Raw genomic sequence first — 22,098 nt, 5'->3', positions numbered from 1 at the left:
ATCTCTCATTTTTTGCTCCATTTCATTTTTTGCTCCATTTTTGCATCATAAAAAATCCTCTCCTGTTGTCTTAACTTGTGTAAAACGGGAAGAATTGTATTAGAAATCATGCGCTCTCGGGTTAAAATGGTAACTTTGGAGATGCTTTCATTCTCTGGGCAGCCTGGGGGAGAGAGGGAGTGAGTGTGAGTGAGAGAGAGAGAGTGTGTGTGTGTGTGTGTGTGTGTGTGTGTGTGTGTGTGTGTGTGTGTATTTGCCAGGACTGCCATGATAAAGTATCACAGACTGTGTGGCTTAAGCAGCGGTGAAGTGCACATATTCTTGGCGGCACAGCATGGTGAGTTTGTACACCTGTGCCATTCCCTGGGCTGAGAGACAACAACCCTCCCTGCTTCCTCAGGCCCCTTCAGTCAACACCCCCCCTTCCAAAGCACCTGCTCTTCTGCTTTCCCTTCTCCTGATTAGCTTTACCTGTTCTTGCCTCTTCTCTTCTTGCCGTTTCTCCCTGGTTTTTGAGACAGCTCCGTTGTTGACATCAGTGCTTGTTAGCTTGCGTCAGCATTGCCTGGGGCTGTGAAGCTTGGATTTCTGGGCTGTACCCAAGCTTCTGATTCATGGCCCTGGAGGGGATGTAAGGCAGTGCGCACCTCGGCTCTGCGAGGTCCACAGCCACACCTGCTTATAACTGTTCTAAGCCCCGGTGTTGTAACTCTGGTCTATTTACCCTGTACTGAAAACTACTCGAGTTGTTTCCATTAGCTTGTTTTTAAAAACTGTGTGTAACCTTGTACATGTGCCATTTTGAGAGTAGCATGTGTGGATAGATGATAAATTCCCATCAAAGGGTTGATGTGTTTGTAATCTCGGTGGAGATCGCCAAATCGCCCTTCTGAAGAGGTGGTACATTTTGCATCTTGCCAGCAGTGAGAGAGAGAGAGAGAGAGAGAGAGAGAGAGAGATAACCTGTTTCCCCCACAGCCTTAGCAAGAGTGAGCATCAAGCTTTGGAGTGTTGGATTTCTGCCAATTTGATAGGTGTGAAATGGTATCTCATTGTAGTTCTAATTCATTTTTCTTCTGTGTGAGGCTGAGCATCCTTTTAAATATATAAGGGCCATCTGTCTGTGTTGCTTTCCTCTGTGAATTGTCTTTTCATATCCTTTGCCCATTCTTCTTTTGGGTTTATCATCCTTTCATCCTCAAGTTCAAGGAGCTCTTCACACATTAGCGAGATTTGTCTTTGTTTATGATTCCAACTGTAAATGTTTCCCCTCATCCTCTTTGCCTGTTTATTTTGCTTATGGTGTTTTTTCATATCTAAATTCTGGGTTTATAGATCTTGCGAAAGATTCAAAATCGGGGAGAAATAGAGTTGGCTGTAAGCACAAACCAATAGAGAGCAACACTTACAAATGAGGTTTGCAGGGGTCAGGAAGGAAATGGGGAGAGAAAGAGGCATCCAGGTTGTGCAGTGATGCTCTTTATTTTTTAAATTTTTTTTGGCTTTTTTGCTTTCTAGGGCCACATCCGCGGCATATGGAGGTTCCCAGGCTAGGGGTCGAGTTGGAGCTACAGCTGCGGGCCTACACCACAGCCACAGCAACGCGGGATCCTACGCCACGCCGGGAACTCCCTAAACCACCCTTTTTTATTTGGACATTTATTCAGACAAAGGCAGAAGCCTCAGTGGCAAGTGCCTGGACTCTAAGGGGAGAGAAGATGGGACATCAGCCACAAGTGGCCACCAGCCAGCTCCAGTGGTGGGGAAGGGGTCAGAGATCGCACAGCCATATCTGGATAAGACGGGACATGCGAAGGCAGGTGGGAGATGCTGCTTACAGGTGACACCAGGGGAGACAGGAAAACATCTCTTAATCACAGGAAGCTAAACAGGCGGTCAGGGCTCCCTAAAGGGCTGGCTCCACCTGAGGTTGTCAGCACAACCAGGCTCTTATCATGTTGGCTCTTTTTTTAAACTGTGGCCAGAGAGAGAAAGCGAGCATCACTTTGACAGGAGACCAGATAACTTGTCCTCAGAGGGAAGGTCATTATTTGAAGGTGCTTCCTCCAGGGCCAGGTTAACCCCTCAGGGGGTACACTGACCTACTTCGTGGCCATATCTAGGGAGAAGACCCACAGAATATGGGTGCTGGGAAGGTGCCAGGCGTCATCTGGGCCGGGGATTGCAAAGTGGTGGCCTGTGGTCAGAGTTGGCTTGTGCGTGTGTTTTCTTTGGCCAGTTTGGGGTTGGCCCATAAAGTGTTTTTAAAATTGTGAAATCAGTCACCACCATTTTAAACTCTGATGATTTCTGTAGAGGATCTCTCTCTTTGCTTTTGAAACAGGGGCGATCTGGCCACACTGGGCCTCTCCTGACTCCTTCCTTCACCCCAGGGAACATGCACTCTGCAGTTTTCCACAGTTGCCACTCCTCCCTAGTCTGTCCCTGACATGGAGACTACCTGGCAGTCACCACGGGTCCCACTTGTTGTTCTTCTTTCAATAAGGTGAAAGGGGAAGTGGAGCTTTCTTAAACTTGTTTCTCTTTCTGAGTGGAGATGTGAAAGACAAACCAAAAGGGCCACATGTTTAAGGAAAAATGGTGGTGGGAGTTCCTGTCATGGCGCAGTGGCAACGAATCCAACTAGGAACCATGAGGTTGTGCGTTCGATCCCTGGCCTCACTTAGTGGGTTAAGGATCTGATGTTGCCGTGAGCTGTGGTGTAGGTCGCAGACGTGGGTCAGATCCTATGTTGCTATAGCTGTGATGCAGGCTGGAAGCTGTAGCTCCGATTAGACCCCTAGCCTGGGAACCGCCATACCCCACGGGTGTAGCCCTAAAAAGACAAAATAAAAAATAAATAAATAAATAATTAGTGAGCAACCAAACAGTTAAAAAGAGAAAGGAAAAAAAAAAAACCCTATTTGTTTATGGCCTCCTAAAAAACATGAATTTCCAACCTCCATAGCTCTGTGGCAAGCAGAAGGAGACCAGACCAATCTGCTTTCCTGTTCTGATCAAAATAGGAAGATAGCAGATAAGGGGAAAGCGCTAGAGATAAATTGTATGAATCAGAGTATGGCTTGTAAGTACGTGGGTATGATGCTGCTTGTTAGGGTGTAGGAGGAAGGGAGCAAAGGAGCAACTTCTTACAGGAAAGGGTCGTGAGTTCCCTGGTGGCCTAGCAGTTAAGGGTTTGGCACTGTCACTGCTATACTGCTGTAGCTCAGGCTTGATCTTGGTTGGAAACTTCCACATGCCATGGGCTTGGCCAAAAAAAAAAGGGCTCCCAACCTCCTGTTGACCCTGAGGTGGCTTTAGTGGCTGGGCTGGGGCATTGGACCCTCCGTCCCGTGAGTGGTTACGAGGAGTGGACAAGATAACACGTGGAAGAATTCTGAAACCATGGAGGGCTACAGAGGACAGAAATTCTGAAAAGAATATGAGAACCGTTTCCTACAGCCAGTCCACCAGCTGGTTCTTTTGAGTCCACCACCCCCATCTCTCCGAATTTGTCTTCTCTGTCACTCTCCCACACAGGCACCTACAACCCCCATCCTGGTCACCCAGCCTGGGTCCCCGCCCCCCCACCCCCGACTGCTCTCTCTGGCCCCCTCACCCATCCATCCGGCAGGAAGATTGGTCTCTACAAGTGGTTGTGACTGATCTCCAGAACCTTCCCTCGCCTTTGGATCCATGACTTCCCCTGCCTTGTCAGGGCCCCCGAGGTGCCTGCCCACCCTGGTAACTCCAATCCTCAGCCCGCCTGGATCTTCCCTGCCATCTCTGTGCAGACCACTGCGCCCTCACCAGCTCTCCTGCCAGCACACCTTAGTGACCGACCACCCCCCATTTCCTGCCCAGCCTTCCGTCCATATCATGGCACTGGTCACACCTGGGCATTGGTGGGGTTTTGGGAGGGGTTTTTTTGGCCGCCGCATGGCATATAGAGTTCCTGAGCCAAGGATCAGAGGGGATCAGATCTGAGCCAGAGTTGTGACCTCAGCTGCAGCTATGGCACCTCAGGATCCTTAGCCTACTGGTCCGGGTTGGGGATCGAACCTGTGTCCCAGTGCTCCCAGGATTCCGCCGATCCTGTCGCACCACACTGGGAACTGCAGTTGGCCCTGGTGTTTATTTAATTGTGAAATCCACATAACGTGAGATCTACTGTCCTAACCATTTCTGCGTGTAGAGTTCAGAAGTGTTAGAGCATATTCATGCTGTTGTCCAGTCTTTAGGACTCTTCATCCTGCAAAACGGAAACTGTATCCATTAACCAGCAACACCCCATCCCCCTGGCCCCCAGTCCCCTGCCACCATCCTCCTTCTTTCCGTCTCTATGAATGTGATTCCTTCAGGAGCCTCCTTTGATGGAATCATTTGGTGTTTGTCTTCCAGTGACTGGCTTCTTTCACTTTGCACAGTGTCCTCTGGGTTCATCTATGTGTAGCATGTGGCAGGATTTCCTTCCTTTCGAAGGCTGAATAATACTCTATTGTATGTATAGACCCCATTTTCTTTCCATTCCACTTGGGTGGTGTCTCCCTTTGGCTGTTGTGAGTAGTGCTGTGAACATGGGTGTACAGATATTTCATCAAGATCTGCTGCCAATTCTTTTGAGTGTGTAGCCCAAAAGTGGAAATTGCTGGATCATCTGGTAGCTCTGTTTTTAATTTTTTAAGGAACCATCATACCGTTGACAGTGATTGCACCATTTCACATACCCACAAATAGTGCATAAAGGTTCCAACTTATACACACTGTCACCAACACTTGTTTGTTTTTTGGGTTTTTTTGTTTGTTTGTTTTTTGCTTGTGGCATATGGAAGTTCTGGGCTAGGGGGCAAAACGGAGCTGTAGCACCAGCCTACAGCACAGCCACAGAAACACCAGATCCAAGCCAAGCTGCTCCTGTGACCTACACCACAGCTCACGGCAATGACAGATCCTCCACCCACTAAGTGAGGCCAGGCATCAGCCATCAAACCTGGGCCCTCATCATTACTGGGCAGATTCATTTCCACTGAGCCACGAAGGGAACTCCTGCTTGTTTTTTGTTTTTTTTTTTTTTTTAAACTGTGGCCATTCTAATAGGTGTGAGCTGGTATCTCACTGCAGTTCTCTTTTACATTTCCTAATGGTAGTGATGTTGAGCATCTTTTCAGGTACCTGTTGTATGTCCTCTTTGGAGCATCTTTTCCTGCACCATTTGTACGTCATCTTCGGAGAAATGTCTATTCAGGTCCTTTGCCCTTTTCTAAAAAACTTTTTTTTTTCCTTTTCCATTATGGCTTATCACAGGGTATCGAGTATAGTTCCCTTTGTTATATACCGTAGGGCCTTGTTTTTTTAAATCTATTTTATATACGATAGTATGTATCTGCTAATCTAAAACCGCTAATTTCTCTGTCCCCTCCCCCTCCTTTCCCCTTTGGTAAATGTAAGTTTTTTTCTATGTCTGTGAGTCTTTCTATTTTGTAAATGAGTTCATTTGTGTCATTTTTTTTAGGTTCCATATGTAAGTGATATATGATGTTTTTTTGTCTGACTTCTCTTAGTATGAGACTCTCTAGATGCATCCATATTGCTGCAAATCTTTGCCCATTTTCTTCTCTAGATTTTTTTTGTTTTTTGGGTTTTTGTTTTTGCTGCTGCTGTTGTTGTTAGCCTCTGGTTTTTAGGTATAGAGAATTGGGGATGCACTGGCTAAGCTCTGCCAAGGTAGGGCCATGCCCACCTCTCTCTCTGCCGTTCCCCCAGCACCCAGCATGGAGCCCTGCATGTGTTTTGCTGGTGGATGAACAAACATGCATGGAGCGCTCATCAGCAAAGGATTTGAGTCTTTGCTGATGAGATTTAAGGCTCTCGTCTTGTCTATTCGAAATCATAGTATTGGGGTGAAGAATGGAGGTGACTTGAAGAGGCTCTAAGGTGGATAATCCCAAGTCTTGACACAGGTTGTTTCACTACTTCTGGACAGTGCCTGTTTGAATATAAATCTCGTTTTGCCTCATAATGCTGGTGTTGATGGCGAAACTTGGCGTGTTTTAGCTATTTTACAGTTTCAGAAAATGCTGCCTTCTAACTCTTCTTTGATCCTCCCTTACGAAGAAGGCAGGGAAAGGGCAATGCTGGCCTCACCATGGAACGGCAGGGAGGAGAGGCTTTCCCACGTGCCCCCCACTTTCCCTGCTCCTGTGTCTCCTCTGGTCCTCAGTGCTGACCCTCCTCCCAGGTCTCAGCCCCCTCACGGGTCAGTCGCCTAGTCTCACCAGGCCTCTGTGGCTGATGCCCCCCCCCCGCCGGCTTTAATTTAGGTCCCCGTAGTTCCTACCTGCATCACTGGTATCTCCCTCCAGGCCCCATGATGTTCACTGCTGCCAGAGTAAATGTTCCAGAACCCAAATTTCATCATTTCCCTCTTGAGTTTGAGGTCTTCGATGTTTCCACGTTGCCTTCAGGATAAAGTCCACGCCCTTTCACATGCCTGCCTACAGCATTGCATCCTTTGCAGTGCATCCTTTGCTGGTGCTGTCTCCTCTGCCCAGGACCTCTTGCCCACCTGACTAACCCCTACTTGTTCCCAAGTTTCGCTATCATCCTGTTTCCCCTGATGAGCCACCCCACCTCCTCTGCCTCAGCTGGAATCAGGCCCTCCCTCGCCTAGCACGCTGTGTGGCTGCATTTACCTCTTGGTATCACAAGCCTGGCTGCCCGAATGTAGGTCATTGTACATTTGTCAGTCTCCCAGCCGGTCTGGGCTCTCTGAAGCTGGGGCAGTGTCTTTTGTCTCCATGTGTCAACAGTCCAGCCCAGTGCCTCTCACAGAGCGGGGTCTTTGAGGAAGCGAGGAGGGAGAGGAAAAAGGACAGTTTGATCTCAAGGTTCATGTGCTCCACGTCCTCCCTGCCCCTCCACCGCCACTGGCCACCAGCACAGTCTCCATCTCCAGGGTGGTGGGGTCGCGGGATGACTCCCAGCTCTCCTTCACGCTGCAGCCACCCTGAAACTCACCCACCCTGGACTGCCATCCCAGCAAAGCGAGATGACTCATGAGTGTGTGACTCAGCACGAAGGCAGCACAGCTGGAAAGGCGGCCAGGGTGTCTGCTCGGGGGAGGGTGTCCACAGAGCACCAGGGATCCAGGCCTGCATCCTGAGCTCCTGCAGCCCTGGGGCCTGCCAGCTGGAACAGAGGCATGAGGCCTCCTCTGTCCGAGGAGAGAAAGGCTGCAAGAGCAAAGCTTTGCAAGACTTGGGTATCTGGGGTTCCATCTCATTTATTACTAGTAATATTTTAATAAACTACCATATAGTGCATGCTGTACCATGGTTTAGACACTGTGATAAGTATCTTGCATACAGATTATCTCATTTAATCCTCATAGTAGCCCGACAACGAGCAGAGTAATAGCAAATACATACATAGCACTTACTTTGTATCAGTTACTATTCTAAGCCCTTTGCATTTTTTTAAGTCATCTGATTCTCACTATAACCTTACAGGACAGGAACTGCTATTCTCTTCATTTTACAGATGAGGAATCTGAGGCACAGAAAGGTCACCCGTAGAGGTGCTCCAGAGTCACATGGGAAATAAGTGACATCTTCTTTATCTATTCATCTGTCAATGGACACTTAGGTTGCTTTCATGTCTTGGCTGTTGTAAATAGTGCTGCTGTGAATATTGGGGTGTATATATCTTTTCCCATTAGAGTTTTCATCTTTTTTTTTCTGGATAAAGAAGATTGTGTGTGTCAGGGGGGTACTATGTAATGGGACATAGTAATGGAATACTACTCACCCATAAAAAAGAATGAAATAATGTCGTTTGCAGCAACATGGATGGACCTAGAGATTATCATACTGAGTGAAGTAAGACAGAAAAATATATCACTTTTATGTGAAATCTAAAAAATAATAAAATTGAATCTATTTACAAACCAGAAATAGACTCACAGACATAGAAAACAAACTTATGGTTATCAAAGGAGAAAGAGGAGGAAGGATAAATTGGGAGTATGGGATTAGCAGATATAAACTATATAAAATAAACAACAGAAATTTACTGCATAGCACAGGGAACTATATTCAATATCTTACAATAACCTATAATGGAAAATAATCTGAAAAAATATGTATATAAAACTGAATCACTTTGCTGTACACTCAAAACTAGCGCAATATTATAGATCAGCCATACCTCTTTTTTTTTAGGGGGGGGGTCTTTTTGCCCTTTCTTGGGCCATTTCCACGGCATATGGAGATTCCCAGGCTAGGGGTCGAATCAGAGCTGTAGCCACTGGCCTACACCACAGCCACAGCAACGCAGGATCCGAGCCGCGTCTGCAACCTATACCACAGCTCATGGCAACGCTGGATCCTTAACCCTCTGAGCAAGGTCAGGGATCGAACCTGCAACCTCATGGTTCCTAGTTGGATTCGTTAACTACTGAGCCAAGATGGGAACTCCTATTCCTCAAATTTTTTAAAAAGAGGGTGGAGGATACATGCCAGAGCTTTGACACAACCTCAGGCTTCTGTGTCCACACACAACGCTGTACCATGCATCCCTGATGAAGTGTAACTGCAGTCCCTTTTTTCTGGGTTGGGAGGGGCATAGGGAGATAGTAACTCAGAGAGGTTGGTCCCTCTCCCATGGTCACACAGCCGGGGAGCAATGTAGATTGGCGGTCTCCAACCCCTGGCTGCAGCCACTGTGCCCTCCTGCCCAGGCCAGGATGTGCCATGTGCTTGGTTCTCCCACTGGCGCCTCCACGGGCCGGGTCCAGAGGTCGGGTGGGATTCTCAGGAAGAAACGCTCTCTTCTGAGTCTAGGGTTACAGCCCAAGGGGGGCCCTTCCTCTTCAGCACTCCTTTGCATTGGGGGGTCCTAGGGCACTGCCTCCCCGGGGCTGCTGATGTGGCTCTGATGTGGCTCTCCTTCCCCCCGCAGACGGCGAGACCGTGCACTACCACTATGGGCCAAAGGACCTGGTCACCATCTCGTTCTACATCTTCATCACCATCATCCTGCACGCGGTGGTGCAGGAGTACATTTTAGACGTAAGTGCCAGGCCGGGGCTCTGAGAGGGGAAGCTGCGGGGGGAGCGGCCGCAGCCCTGAGTCTTCTGCCCCCAGTTTGTAGATCCTGGTTGGTCCCGGGGGCCTAGACCTCCCGCACTGCCCTTTGGCCTCCGTCCCCCTCACAGCCTCCGCAGCACATGGGACCACAGTGTTTATTACACGGGAGGGAGCCACCTGAAGTGTGAAGGGACAGCGTCCTGGAGGGGGGCGGTGGGTCACACACAGCACAGTTGGGGGATATTCTCGGCATCTCACCGCTTTCTCCAAATGCTTGCCTTCAGCTAAGCACTGGATGCACACATGACGCTTGCCCTCGACTCGGACGACGGCTGCCTTCAAATGTGAGCCCTTTTGTGGGCAGCAAACAGGATTTGGAAACGTGCCCGTTACCAATACCCACGTATATTAACATGCATGAGTCTCTTTGTTCTTTAGAAAATCAGCAAACGGCTTCATCTCTCCAAGGTCAAGCACAGCAAATTCAACGAGTCTGGACAGTTGGTCGTCTTTCATCTCAGCTCGGTGATCTGGTGCTTCTACGTGGTGGTGACGGTGAGTGGTCCTTGAGATGCGGATGGCTGGGCCTGGCTGCCATGGTGTCGTGGTGAGAGAGGGTCAAATGGTTTCGATGCCATCTGATAGCTGGGGAGTGGTGTCCTGTTGGCAGATTAACACCTGTGATAGTTATGTGACGTTCTCGGGAGGATACCACGTAGCCACACAGCTCTGATCCCTTCCCAGGGCCCTGCCACGGTGCCGCCCTACCAGCTCAGCTTTAGGTTCACTCCGACACCCCGGTTATGGATCGAAGAAATCCAAGCTCAGATGTGGCGGTGGCCCCACCATTCCACAATGGCAAGGATAGAGCTTGGACTTGAGGGTCTGATTCGGCTCCACCACACTGGCCTCCCTCGACAAGGCCAGCAACCCCCTGCACACATCAGGTCCCGTGGGAGTCAGGGTCATTCCCACAGATGCCTGAGGGACCAGACAGGTGACCTACCTCCCCTCTCTTCACAATAAGGCTCTTGTTTCAAGCAGCCTTTGATATAGCAAAATCCCTTCATACGAAGGAATGTGGACAGTCCTTTGGGGGGTTGCTGTAACAAGTCTGTCGTGCTGGGAAGTATTTAATTAGCCCCCTCGCCTCCATCCCTGCCCCTTTACCTGGAGCACCTCCTGTCTGTAACCTGGTCTCTTCCTCAGAAGCTAGAATTGTCCTGGGAGAGATCCAGGTCCCGGGGTTGGGAAAATTCGGCAACACTGTGACCTTGAGGAAGCTTCCCTCCCTCCTCCACTGACCCCTCACCCCCTTCCTCTGCCTCATGACAGTGACGAGCTTGCCCCTGCTCAGGACCTCTCTGTCCCCAGAACTGAACTCTGGATTCATATTCTCAAAACAGGACTCGACCTGCCCTCCTGTGTGGTGTCTTTAGTCATGGAACCCAAGGAAGTTTCAATGCAGGACCCAAGGCCTCCGTGCCCTGGATTAGGCCTGCCTCGTTACACTGCCCCGTGTAACGGGGCTTGCAGTGTGGGCCATGTGCCCAGCACTCCCTGCCCTTGTGCAGCACACGCCACCCCAGGAAGTCAGGGAGGTCAGAGGACCTCGGACCTCTCCAGCCACCGGGTGTTTGGTTCGCGCAGCCTCTGGAGGCCCCAAGCTGGTTTGGGGCAGAGCAACCCTCAGGTCCCACAGACACTTAACTGGACTTGAGGCAGAAGTGTTGCCTCGTCTCTGAATCACTTTTGCCCTTTCTGCCTCCCCCACCCCGTCCACCCTAGCTGTGACCAGTTAGACTTGATTTTCAGGCCCGCAGCCCAGGGTTTCCTATTCCTTCCAGCTGTGAAATGTTCGATGCTGTGCCCTTGCTTCTCCTGGGCCGCCACGGCCTTGGGGACAACCGTGCTCCTTAGTCTGGAGCTGTCACACATTTCTGGGGTCACTGAGAGCAGGCTTTTACTGTGGTGGTGGCTGGTTCCCGACTCAGCATCTCTAGCAGGAAATGGAGACTGAGGGACCCCGGAAAGTTGCAGTGGCCTCAGGTCCTGGTAACACTGGTAGCTCTCAGCCCTCACCTGTTCCGTCCGAGCCATTCTGCCCGGAGTGAAGCTGATTGAAAAAGAGAGGGTCGTTTTGTAAAAGGAGTAAAAACAGCTAGTTTTTCAAAATCACGTGTTTCTCTTATGAGCTTTTTCTCGATTCTTCTCTTTCTTTCACCCTGCTATTGGTTCATCAGCAGGGCCCCCTCCCCCCCACTGAGGGTCCGCTTTCTACCTGTCCTGCTGCACCCAGGCCAGGGGTTTCTCCAGGGGACACTTGACAATATGCTGCTGGCCTCTGGTGGGCGAGCCAGTGATGCTATAGCATGTCCTGCCGGGCACAGCCCGGTCACCAGAGCTAAAGCCTAATGTGTGGCCTCCGATGTCAGTAGTGCCGCAGCCTGGAAGCCCTGATCTGTCATCCAAGCCACCGTCCTCTCTTGCTGGATCACTTCTAGAAGGAGGCAACTTCTCCTCTGTACCCTGTACCCCAGTTGGTTGCCCAGCCAGGCAGATCATTTTAGAGCATAAACCCAGTCTCGCGTCTTCTGCTTCAAAAGGCCGCATCTCTTACTGTGAAAGTCGTTGTCTTCCTTGCTCCGTGCTCTGGGCCCTGCTGGCCTTGTGCATCTCTTCTCTCGCAGGCCCCAGCCCTTCCCCCGCTGTTCTTAGCTCTGCTCCTCTGACTCTTCCAGGCTTTGTGGGGGGCCCGGGGGGCTTCCTCTGCTGAAGTTCCAACCCCTGACATCTGTCACCACCCTTCCTGCCATCCAGGTCTCCACCTCAATGTCACCTTCACAGAGACCGCCCCCCACATGTATTTGCCGCACTTAAAGCCTTAAAGTTACTGTGGGGTTTCCTGGTTCACATGAGTCTTCACTGGTCCCCGAGCTGGCACCGTGCTCACTGCAGTGCCCTGGCCTATACCGGGTGCTCACTAAACATGGTTGTGAGGGCGAATGAAGAAGCCGCAAACGCCTCTTCTTGCTCCAACCTTCGTTTTTAAAGTAGTGAGAGGCTGGTTTTTATGAACGTCACAGGTGATTGTTGTGTGAAAAGTGACCAAGCAGAAGTTCAAAAAGAAAGTAAAAGTTGACCCTAAACCCCTCCCACACAGAATAACTAGTTTTATCTTCATGCTGGATTCAGACGTTTCTCTCCGCGTCGATGCGGGCAGGGGGATGGGGCTGTAGATGGGCCATCCGATGCTTTTATGAGAATGCCAGCCTTCTGCCTTTAGCTCAGAACTCCTGCTTATTGTTTAGGGAAAACAAAACCCTCTAGTGGGGAAAGCAGGGTGGGTGGGCGTCTAGTCATCCTGCCTGGCTTCCCCCTGGGTGCCTCCCTTGGTAGTTTAAACCCGTAGCCCGGTGCTCAAAGCTGCATGTGGGAAAAAGACAAAAAAGGAGTTCCCATCGTGGCTCAGTGGTTAATGAACCTGACTGGTATCCATGAGGACGTCAGTTCAATCCCTGGCCTTGATCAGTGGGTTAAGGATCTGGCTTTGCTGTGAGCTGTGTTGTAGGTCACAGACATGGGCTCCGATCCCACATTGCTGTGGCTGTGATGTAGGCCGGTGGCTACAGCTCTGATTTGACCCCTAGCCTGGGAACCTCCATTTGCCACGGGTGCGGCCCTTAAAAAAAAAAAAATGCCAAGCATGGGGTGCAGGGTGACTCCTGACGACTGGGCTCTTGGAGCAGAACCTCAGCGATGGCCCAGAGGACCACAGATCCAGGCAGCAGCTGGCTGTGGCAGGACTGGATTCTGCTCTTCTTGAGTGCTTTCTGTTCATCCACTGGAAAGGAAGGGTGTGGGGGAGGGAAGGGAGGGTGCCAGCCACCTCAACATCCCCCGGGACAGCTGTACCCATTCGCAGGTGGAGTCTGGGGCACTAGCCCACCCTGGGCCCCGGGGACCCCACACTTGGTGTGCTGAGCTCCCAGGGGCCCCGGCCCGGGCCTCCCTGGGTGGCTGGCTGGCCTGAGGTCTGGAAAAGACTGTTCTCGGAGCAGTGAGTCATGCTTCCTCTGGCTGCCCTGCTCGCTTCGCTCCTCCTGGGACTGGCCTTCGCAGGCAGGCAGGCAGCATTGTTCTGGGGCGTTCTCCCCGCCGCTTGGCTTCACAGTTCTGACCTCTTTGTCTCCCAAGAAGAGGGCCGAGCGGGGAGGCTCCTTGTTTTAAATCACAGGCTCTTCCGGGCTTCAGATTTCCTCCAGAGCTGCTTGTCTTGGCCAGTCTTTTCTTTGGCAGACATTCTTCTCTCATTCAGTCTATCCCAGAAGTACCATTTTCCCCCTCAGATATATCGGGGCTTCTTTTCTAGGAAGGAGTGGCCTCCCCTCTCGCATCTCCCTGGATCAGGGAGGGTGGGAGCCCGGGAACCAGAGTTGGCATGTGGGTGGCAGAGAGGGGTAGCCCCAGGGTGGGTGCGGGAACGCCCTCTTGCCACCCCGCACACCCCGGAGCCTCCTACCTCTGCTGGACTGTGAGGCCAGAGTAGAAATGGGGTCATGAGGGTGTAGGGGGAGGCCCTTTCCTTCACACCTAAGTCCCCCGATTGCACTGGGGCCTGTGTGTGAAGGACCCGACCCATCAGTCGGGATGTTGTGACAGTGAGGCCCTGGTTGTAGGTTTGGGGCCGTGGACCACACCTGCAGGGACATTTAGTGACTGGGGGGCGGGAGGTGGACTGGCCTTCCCCTGGGAACACTTGGCTCAGTTATCACCTGGAGGCTCCTCTCTGAACCGTGGGGCCTCCTCTTGAACACAGTCCCTGGTCCTTGGCCTCCTCGTGAGAGCCACCAGCTTGGTTTCTTTCTTTTTCTTCGGTCTCTTTTTTTTTTTAGGGCCCCACCGGGCATATGGAGGTTCCCAGGCAAGGGATCTAATCAGAGCTACAGCCGCCAGCCTACACCACAGCCACGCCAGATCTGACCCACGTCTGTGACCTACACCACAGCTCACGGCAACGCCGGATCCTTAAGCCACTGAGCGAGGCCAGGGATTGAACCCACAACCTCATGGTTCCTAGTGGGATTCGTTTCTGCTGTGCCACGACAGGAACTCCCAGCTGGGTTTATTTCTGACCGACAGGACAGCCAAGGCCTGGGGTGACAGAACCAGGGGGATGGTGGTGCAGCTCAGGCTTCAGTGGTACTGCTGAGGAACCCTCTCATTTCAGAAACTCCTTCCTTTCGCTCTTTCTAAAAAGAGGTCAGGCTGATGTAACCTTCTCACCCCCCGCTGAGCGTCCTCTTGCTCGAGGTGGACTGTTTCCTCGAATGTTTTGTAATCTGAGATGAGAAGCCAGGCTCTGGGTGTGCGGGGCCCTGTTTGTCCTGGGATGAGAGTATGTCCCCGAACCCCCAGTGCCGTTAAGATTGATTTCCTTGCGTGGAGGCTCCTGGACACACAGGCGATGCAAACCCACGTGAAGGTGAACCTGAGGTTTTCAAGGGATCGTATTTTCCTTCCCGTGTGAGCACAGGGTGAGCAGACATCGTCTTTGTTGCCCTGTGCTGGTCGTCAGGCTCTCTTGGGTCTGCCCTCCTCCGAGGGGGCAGCCCTTTAAGGGTCTTCTGTCCCTGTGTGGGCAAAAGGGCCCTGCCCCCCTCCCTCTCCCCTCCCCCTCTGGCTTTTGGCCCCCTACCCTCTTGAGAGCCCCCCCCAGCTTTCGATTTCTTAGTGTGAGCTCAGCTTTGCATTTCAAAGAACCTATGTTAGATTTCTTCAGGCAGTTTGTGACGGGAGTTGTTGTGTGATGGGAGGGTTTTGTGTCCCCCCCCCCACCGTAAGAGGCCCTGGGCTAGAGCAGCAGAGATGCAAAGAAGGGCCAGAAGAGAGCCAACAAAAAAGGGTCAGGAAAGGAGGCACATGCAGAGTCCTGGTGGCCACGGGCAGGGATGGTGCCGTGTCATCAACGCCACATGTGAGGCCTGTGGGGTCCTGCCATTCTTTTTTCTTTTTCTTTTTCTTTCTTTTCTTTTCTTTTTTTTTTTTTTTTACTGGTGGTGGGAAAGGCCAAACTAGGCTGTTTGTTTTTCCAGTGGACGGTGATACTGGAGTCCATTTGCTTATTCACTCGACAAGCATTTCCTGAGTGCCTACATGCCAGGCATAATACTCTGTCATAATACGCTGTCACATAAACATAAACTGTCACATTTATTTCTAACAATAGCTCTGGGAGGGTATTTTTATCCTCATTTTACAGATGAGCCAGCTGACGCTCAGGGAGACGGACGTGCTCAGAGGACGTAGCTCATCAGCGGCAGGGCTGGGTCCTCCGACCCCAGAGCCAGGCTCTTTGACAATAGAGAGACTGGCCAAGTGCCAGGGGGAGCTTTCCAGTTCCTTCCTCTTTCTGGCAGTGGGGGACGAGGTGCATCCCTGACCCCTGACCCCTGGGGCAGGCTCCCCCCGCCCCCAGGCCTCCAGCTCACACTGCTAAATGCTGTCTCTTCCCGCCCACTGCAGGAAGGATATTTAACAAACCCAAGGAGCCTCTGGGAAGACTACCCACACGTGTACCTCCCGTGAGTATTGTCACTCTTAGTCCCCAGGGAGGAGGGGCTGCTGGCACGAGGCCCCGACCACCCCTGAGCCTGTAAGAGCCCAGTGTCGTGGGGGCAGCCTCGTCCCCGTGAGCTTGACATGCAAATCCTGAAATGATGTGTCACCTGCGTGAGCTCTGTCACATCCTGTCTCAGCCCAGCTGCTATTGCAGCACTGCAGACAATGGGGTCCAGGCTGGGGGGGGTCATAAACAACAGTTTAAACACAGTTCTGGGAGTTCCCGTTGTGGCTCAGTGTTAACAAATCCAACTAGGAACCATGAGGTTGCGGGTTCAATCCCTGGTCTTGCTCAGTGAGTTCAGGATCCGGTGTTGCTGTGCTGTGGTGTAGGCCAGCAGCTACAGCTCCCATTAGACCCCTCGCCTGGGAACCTCCACATGCCACAGGTGCGGCCCTAAAAAAGACAAAAAATTTAAAAAAAAATAAACACAGTTTTGGGCGCTGGCGGTTCCAGAGTCTGGTGAAACCACTTGCTGCTTCATAGCATCTTCTGTGTCCTCATGTGCAGAAGCGGGGAGGGGCTCGTCCCTCTCAGGAAGGCCCCACTCTCATGACCTGATCACCTCCCAGAGGCTCCTCAGCCTGTAGCAGGTTCCTAAACTGCACGGGATGGACACAGGGGCAGGGCCTCTGCGTAAAGCTCTCTGGGCTGCTCTGTCCTGACTGCACGCTCCTTTGCACACATCTGCCCTCGGGCCTCCAGGGCCGGGGCTCAGTCAGAGGCAGCACCCCCTCCTCGCCTGCTCCAGTGGGACACTGGGAGGGCAGAGCTGGGCCTGCTCCCTCGGTGACCACTCTTGGCCTTTCCCAAGGCCTTCGGGTCCTTCCTCTGCCTGTGGGACCCCTTCCTTCCTCAGCACATTCATACCACCTGCCGTCTTCCCACCGACAGCCTCTGGAACCAGCCCCTCCTCAGGCTTCCCTCCTCCAGGGAAGGAAGGGGAGGAGGTGCATCCCTGACCCCTGGGCCTGCCCCCCTCTCTTTTCATCCTGAGTCTTTCCACAGGCTTCCAGTGTCCCTGACAAGGTGGCCTTGTGTGTGGAGCGGTGTCGGGACACAGTGCTCGGCTCCTCCCCCACCCTCTCCTCCTGTCCCTCCTTCCCCTCCCTTCCCCCCTTCACAGGCCCTGCCCTGGCCCCCCTCCCGTGCTTGGGAGCCCTGCGGACACTTCTCTCCATCCCTCTGGGTGACCGGCCCCTTTGTCTCCAGCTTCCAGGTGAAGTTTTTCTACCTGTGCCAGCTGGCCTACTGGCTGCACGCACTGCCTGAGCTTTACTTCCAGAAGGTGCGGAAGGTGAGTACTCGCTGCCCCGCTGGCCCCCTGCCCTCCCTCCTGCTGCCCAGAGGATGCTGAGATGCTGAGCCAGCGCCTGCTGGTCAGAGTCTCCAGGGGAGCAGGAGTCTCCTACCCGCCTCCCACGCGGGGCAGAATGTGTGGCCCTGGGGAAACCTCACTCTTCTGGGGAGTGAATCAAGAGGTCTCTGCCCTTCCCATCATCTTTGTGGGGTTTTGTTTGTTTGTTTGTTTGTTTGGTCTTTTTAGGGCTGTACCCATGGCATATGGAGGTTCCCAGGCTAGGGGTCGAACAGGAGCTGCAGCTGCCAGCCTATGCCACAGCCATAGCAACACAGGATCCACAGCCACAGCAGGGCCAGATCCGAGCCACATCTGTGACCTGCATCACTGCTCGCGGCAATGCTGGAGCCTTAACCCAGTGAGCGAGGCCAGGGATCGAACCCACATCCTCACGAATATTAGTTGGGTTCTTAACCCACTGAGCCACAACAGTAACTCCATCTTTTTTTTTTTTTTTAAAGTTCCCTCTGAGTTATTTCCAGAGGCCCCATTCCCTTGTCCCTGTGTCTCTCTCAACCCAGCTCACCCTCTGTCCTCTGAGCCACTTTCAGACTTTGCGCAGCAGCCTGGTGTTCAGGCGCCACCCAGTCCCACTCATCAGGTCCCCCTGCACCCACCCTGCCCCCATCCGCCCCACCCCGCCCCCGGCCCCTCAGTCTGGCAATGAGCACGTGCACTGTTTGCATCTCGTTTGCAGGAGGAGATTCCCCGGCAGCTCCAGTACATCTGCCTGTACCTGGTCCACATAGCAGGCGCGTACCTCCTAAAGTGAGTGAGGCCCAGATCTCCCTGCCCCTTTATGTCTGTGCGTCTCTCCATGCAGTTATTCAGTCAGAAGGCATTTATTAGATACCTTCTGTGTGCCAAGCGCCATGCTGAGACCTGGAGTATACAGCTGGATAATGGACAGTTCCTTTACGTGTAAGGGGTAGGAGAGACAGTTACACACATAAGGATGGACAGTGGCATAAGCGCTGTGCTACCCTAAGGCCCGTCTGCCCTGGGAACGCAGAGGAGTAACTACCTCAGCCCAGGACAGAGCAGGGGTGGGGGGTGTGGCTGTGGCCCCTAAACAGGACTTGGCAGGGTGCAGCGTGAAGGCAGCCTGAATTGGGGTCATGCGTCCAGTGGGGGGTGTGAGCTCCGAGCCCTGGACTCACTCCCCTTCCCTTTGACTTGTAAGGAAATGTAGTCACTGCTTGTTCCAAAGTCCTAAGAGTTGCCATGGCCTGAGTGTCTCTGTCATGAAGAGAATCACTGCTGAACAGAACGTGTCATTCTAGATTGGAGTCTTCTTGGGCTTAATTTTTGCAAGTGAGACAGCTTGTACTGCATAACCTGCTAAGGTGTCTGGTTCTGCAAGGCAGGTGTCCTATGAAAATGACCCACCTAAGGGACAGAGCCAGGTCCGCTGTCTTGTCTCTTGAGGTCGAGAACAGCGTCCAGGCTGGACGGGTCTCTGAGGGGTGAAGGCTGTGGGGCCAGCTCTGCTCTTGTGTCAGAGGTTCCTGTGCTGTGTGTGGGGTGGGTCTGAGGATGACAGCCTGGTCGCCCAGCAGTGTGACAAGGACTGGGGTGAGGGCACAGGCAGGACCCCCTGGAGGAGAGCTTCCTGTTGTAGCATCACTTCTTCCTCCCACATCTGATGTGTCCAGGGAAGGAGAAGGGTAGGCTCTGACCTTGTTGTTCTGGAAAGAGACCTGAGAGGGTGAGGACAGCCGGTCCGCCACACGCTGCCCCATCCCTTGCGGGGCTGGCTCCACTCGAGGTCATGACCTCCTCTCCCCGCCCCCGTCTTACCCTGGTTTTCTCGAGTGAGTATGGGGCGAGGAGAGACCCTGGGCTGCAGGATTTCCCAAGAAAGATCGACCCTTGAGCTGACCAGTGGTGCAGGGTCTTGTTTGGGGGGAGCTTGGTGTTGGGAGCCTTCATGCACCGTGGGCCCAGCCCTGGCTCAGGAGCTGCAGGGACATCTGGGTGAAGGCAGACAAGGCCAGCCTTGTCTCTGGGGGTGTCTGTTCTAGTGGGGGGGCAGACTGTAAATGAATAGAGTTTCCTATGGTGGCAGGTGTGAGGAAATGGACGGTCGTGGGATGGCAAGACTCGGCCCCTGCCTGGCGAGGCCTCTGAGGAGGGCCTGGCATGAGAGCCAGGCGGTGGAGACCCCGGGAGGTGTGGGGGGAGTGGGGCCGCAGGGGCAGAGCCAGGAGCAGGGCTGGAAAGTGAGCTTTGAGATGGTCAAGGGCAAGATCCTGCTGGTCCTCCTCAACCATGTGGAGACACTGGGCCTTTTTCCCATCCAGTGACCGTCCTGATTGATCCCGCACATCTTGCATCCCACAGATGGAATCGTAGGGTCCCTCTTCCATATGGCCTGTAGGCATGGCTCCCCCTGCCCCAACCCCGCACCTCCAGTACCTCACCAACCCCTCGCGGCCCCGCCTGCTTCACTGTGCAGCCTTCTTGCTTTTGTTCCGATCCCAGCCGACTGGCCCAGCAAACGTCCCGGGAAAGTCAATAAGAGCGTCACAGGCCTGGAAGTGAGCAGGACGGGCTGTGGGAATGGGGGCTCCTGTTTTAAGAGATGTTTTAGGTCATGCTGTGTTCTGCTGCTTCGTGTACGTCTCAGCTGTGAAGACTCGGGTGATTAAAAACAGTGCGAATCCCTCATATTCACGCAAAAGCTCAGCAACGTGTTCTGAGCATCTTTTCTGTGCTTGGTCCCAGGCCAGGGGATGAAGGCAGGGAGGCAGGTGCTGTGAAGGCAGCCAGGTCCCCAGGGAGTGGGTGGGGCGTCGAGGCGCAGACAGGGCAGGTGAGAGGCCAAGGGTCGGAGTTAGGAGTAATTCTTCAGGTGTGCCATTCAGACAGAACTGAATCCTGGAGGACGTGAGGTGGGCGGGGCAGGGGGGCGGCCCAGGGACAGTGGGCGTGGAGGGCAGAGCTCAGGCTCCCCGGCACCTTGGGGGGACTGTGAGCCCCATCTGTGTCTCCGCAGCCTGAGCCGCCTGGGCCTGGTCCTGCTGCTGCTGCAGTACTCCACCGAGTTCCTCTTCCACACGGCCCGGCTCTGCCACTTTGCTGATGAGAACAATGAGAAGCTGTGAGTGGGGCTGCTGGGTGGAGGCTCAGCCAAAGGGGAGGGGTCTGCCCTGGGTGTGAATGGCCCCATGGCCTGCAGGAGGCACCTAGGGTCATTTTCTCTGGAGCATCTTCTTCGAAACACCTCACCCCTCGAGCAGCCTCCCTGGCCACCCTTGAACCCTCTTCCCACATGGGCACATGGGCCTGGAAGGCTGATGTCCCTTCCCCACCTCCTCGGGCAGGTTTAACGCCTGGGCGGCTGTATTTGGGGTCACCCGCCTCTTCATCCTCACTCTCGCCGTGCTGGCCATCGGCTTTGGACTCGCTCGCATGGAAAACCAGGCCTTTGACCCCGAGAAAGGAAACTTCAACACGTTACTCTGCAGGTGAGTTGGGCCCGAGCCCTGGGCACCCACAGCCCGGCCGGGAACCTCTCAAACTTGGCCCAACTTCCCTGGAAGGTCAGGAGGCAGCAGGCTTCTGGGTCTCCCGCACCTTGACATTCAGGTGGAAATGTTGGACGTGAAGCTGGAGGGGAGAATAGATTTCAGCCTCTTCCTTCCATCACAGCCGTGTCCCTGCCTGGCCCTGGCCCGTCAGGCTGCTGGCCTGTCTCGGTGGCAGTGGGAGTCCCTCCCCTGGTCCAGCACCTCACGGGTGGTGCAGGGTTCACAGCCTGCGTCTCAGTTGGCTATTGGGGCCACACATGGGCTCTTTACAGTATGTTCTCAACAGTGAGGCCAATGGCCTCCCCCAGCGGCCAGGAGGGCAGCGAGGAGGCCACGGTCCTCATTTCACCCAGGGCCTGGGGGTGAGAGCTTCGTCCAGGCTTGCAGAGTGAGAAGCTGCTCTTCTAGAATTATTTCTGCTGTAGGCCAGTTCAGCTCACTTGAATCCTTCCAATGTGGACAGAGCTTACGGGAGCCGTGTTCCATGTTGTGGGTCCCAGGCACAGGGTGGTGTGGCTGGAGCTGGACTTGCATCTGTCACCACTTCCTGGCACCGACCTTGCTCTTCTCAGTGGTGGTGGTGGTGGTGGGTTGGGTGCCGTGTGGTCCTGGCGTGACCCTGCCGACCACCCGAGCCCACTGAGCCCTCTGTCCGCAGGCTGTGTGTGCTGCTGCTGGTGTGCGCTGCCCAGGCCTGGCTCATGTGGCGCTTCATCCACTCCCAGCTGCGGCACTGGCGCGAGTACTGGAGTGAGCAGAACGCTAAGCGCAGGGTCCCTACCGCCCCCAGGCTGGCAGCCAGGCTTATCAAGAGGGAGTCAGGTGAGTGCCAGGGCAGTGGGGAGTGGCGGGGAGAGGCTCCACGGGGCAGGTGGGGCCCCCCTGGCCCTGGACCAGGCCTGCCTCTTCCTGTGGGCCCCCAGGCTCCTTGGCTCCTGCTGGGGCCTGACACCATGAGGGGAGGTGGAGAGGCATGTGGGCGGGGCTGGCAGACAAGGTGGGCCCTTGCCCCAGTGGGTAGGGCAGCAGCTGGTGAGGGGGGCTCTGGCGGGACCCCAGCAAGGGCACCTGCCCACTCTCTGTGTCCTCACCTGCCCTCTTGCTCTGCACCTAGTGTCTCCCAGGTTGCTGGCTCTGTCTCTGTCTTCAGGGTGACCTCAGGTGACACAATACTGGGGGCGGCGGGGGTGGCACCCACTTCTCCTCTGGCCCCTGCCAAGTCCCCCAGGTGCTGCCAGCCCCAGCCCAGTGCTCTGTCTAGCCTGGGGGCTTGTCTGCACCAGGATCTGTTTTCTGAGTCACCAGCCTTCCTCCAGGTGTGGCCTGCTTGGCAGGGCCTCCTGTGTGTTTGAACCAGACACGTGCGCGGCTGGGTGTGACAAGGAGTCAGGCCTGGCTGGGGTGGATATGGGGTGCCAGGCTGCAGCCAGATGTGCCTCTGACTTTGAGCAGGCACATGGGGGCACTTCTGACAGCAGTAAAAGCAGTTTTTCTGCC

At 53.8% G+C, this 22,098-nt stretch overlaps 1 protein-coding gene across 1 annotated transcript in view; it reads left to right on the top strand.

The window, feature by feature from the left end:
- Positions 1 to 22,098, top strand: part of TRAM2 (translocation associated membrane protein 2) — an 83,911-nt gene that overhangs the window by 56,545 nt on the left and 5,268 nt on the right. Inside the window, exons 3-10 of the mRNA XM_021098825.1 lie at positions 8,959 to 9,068; positions 9,525 to 9,641; positions 15,612 to 15,670; positions 16,921 to 17,005; positions 17,766 to 17,836; positions 20,067 to 20,171; positions 20,395 to 20,538; positions 21,260 to 21,423. Coding sequence (XP_020954484.1) covers positions 8,959 to 9,068; positions 9,525 to 9,641; positions 15,612 to 15,670; positions 16,921 to 17,005; positions 17,766 to 17,836; positions 20,067 to 20,171; positions 20,395 to 20,538; positions 21,260 to 21,423 — 855 coding nt within the window. The remainder of the gene's footprint in view (positions 1 to 8,958; positions 9,069 to 9,524; positions 9,642 to 15,611; positions 15,671 to 16,920; positions 17,006 to 17,765; positions 17,837 to 20,066; positions 20,172 to 20,394; positions 20,539 to 21,259; positions 21,424 to 22,098) is intronic.

Source organism: Sus scrofa, chromosome 7 (assembly GCF_000003025.6).
Source record: "Sus scrofa isolate TJ Tabasco breed Duroc chromosome 7, Sscrofa11.1, whole genome shotgun sequence".
NCBI classification, from domain to species: Eukaryota; Metazoa; Chordata; class Mammalia; order Artiodactyla; family Suidae; genus Sus; species Sus scrofa.
The sequence above is the reverse complement of the archived record's forward strand: the minus strand, read 5'-3'. Positions and strand labels throughout refer to the sequence as shown.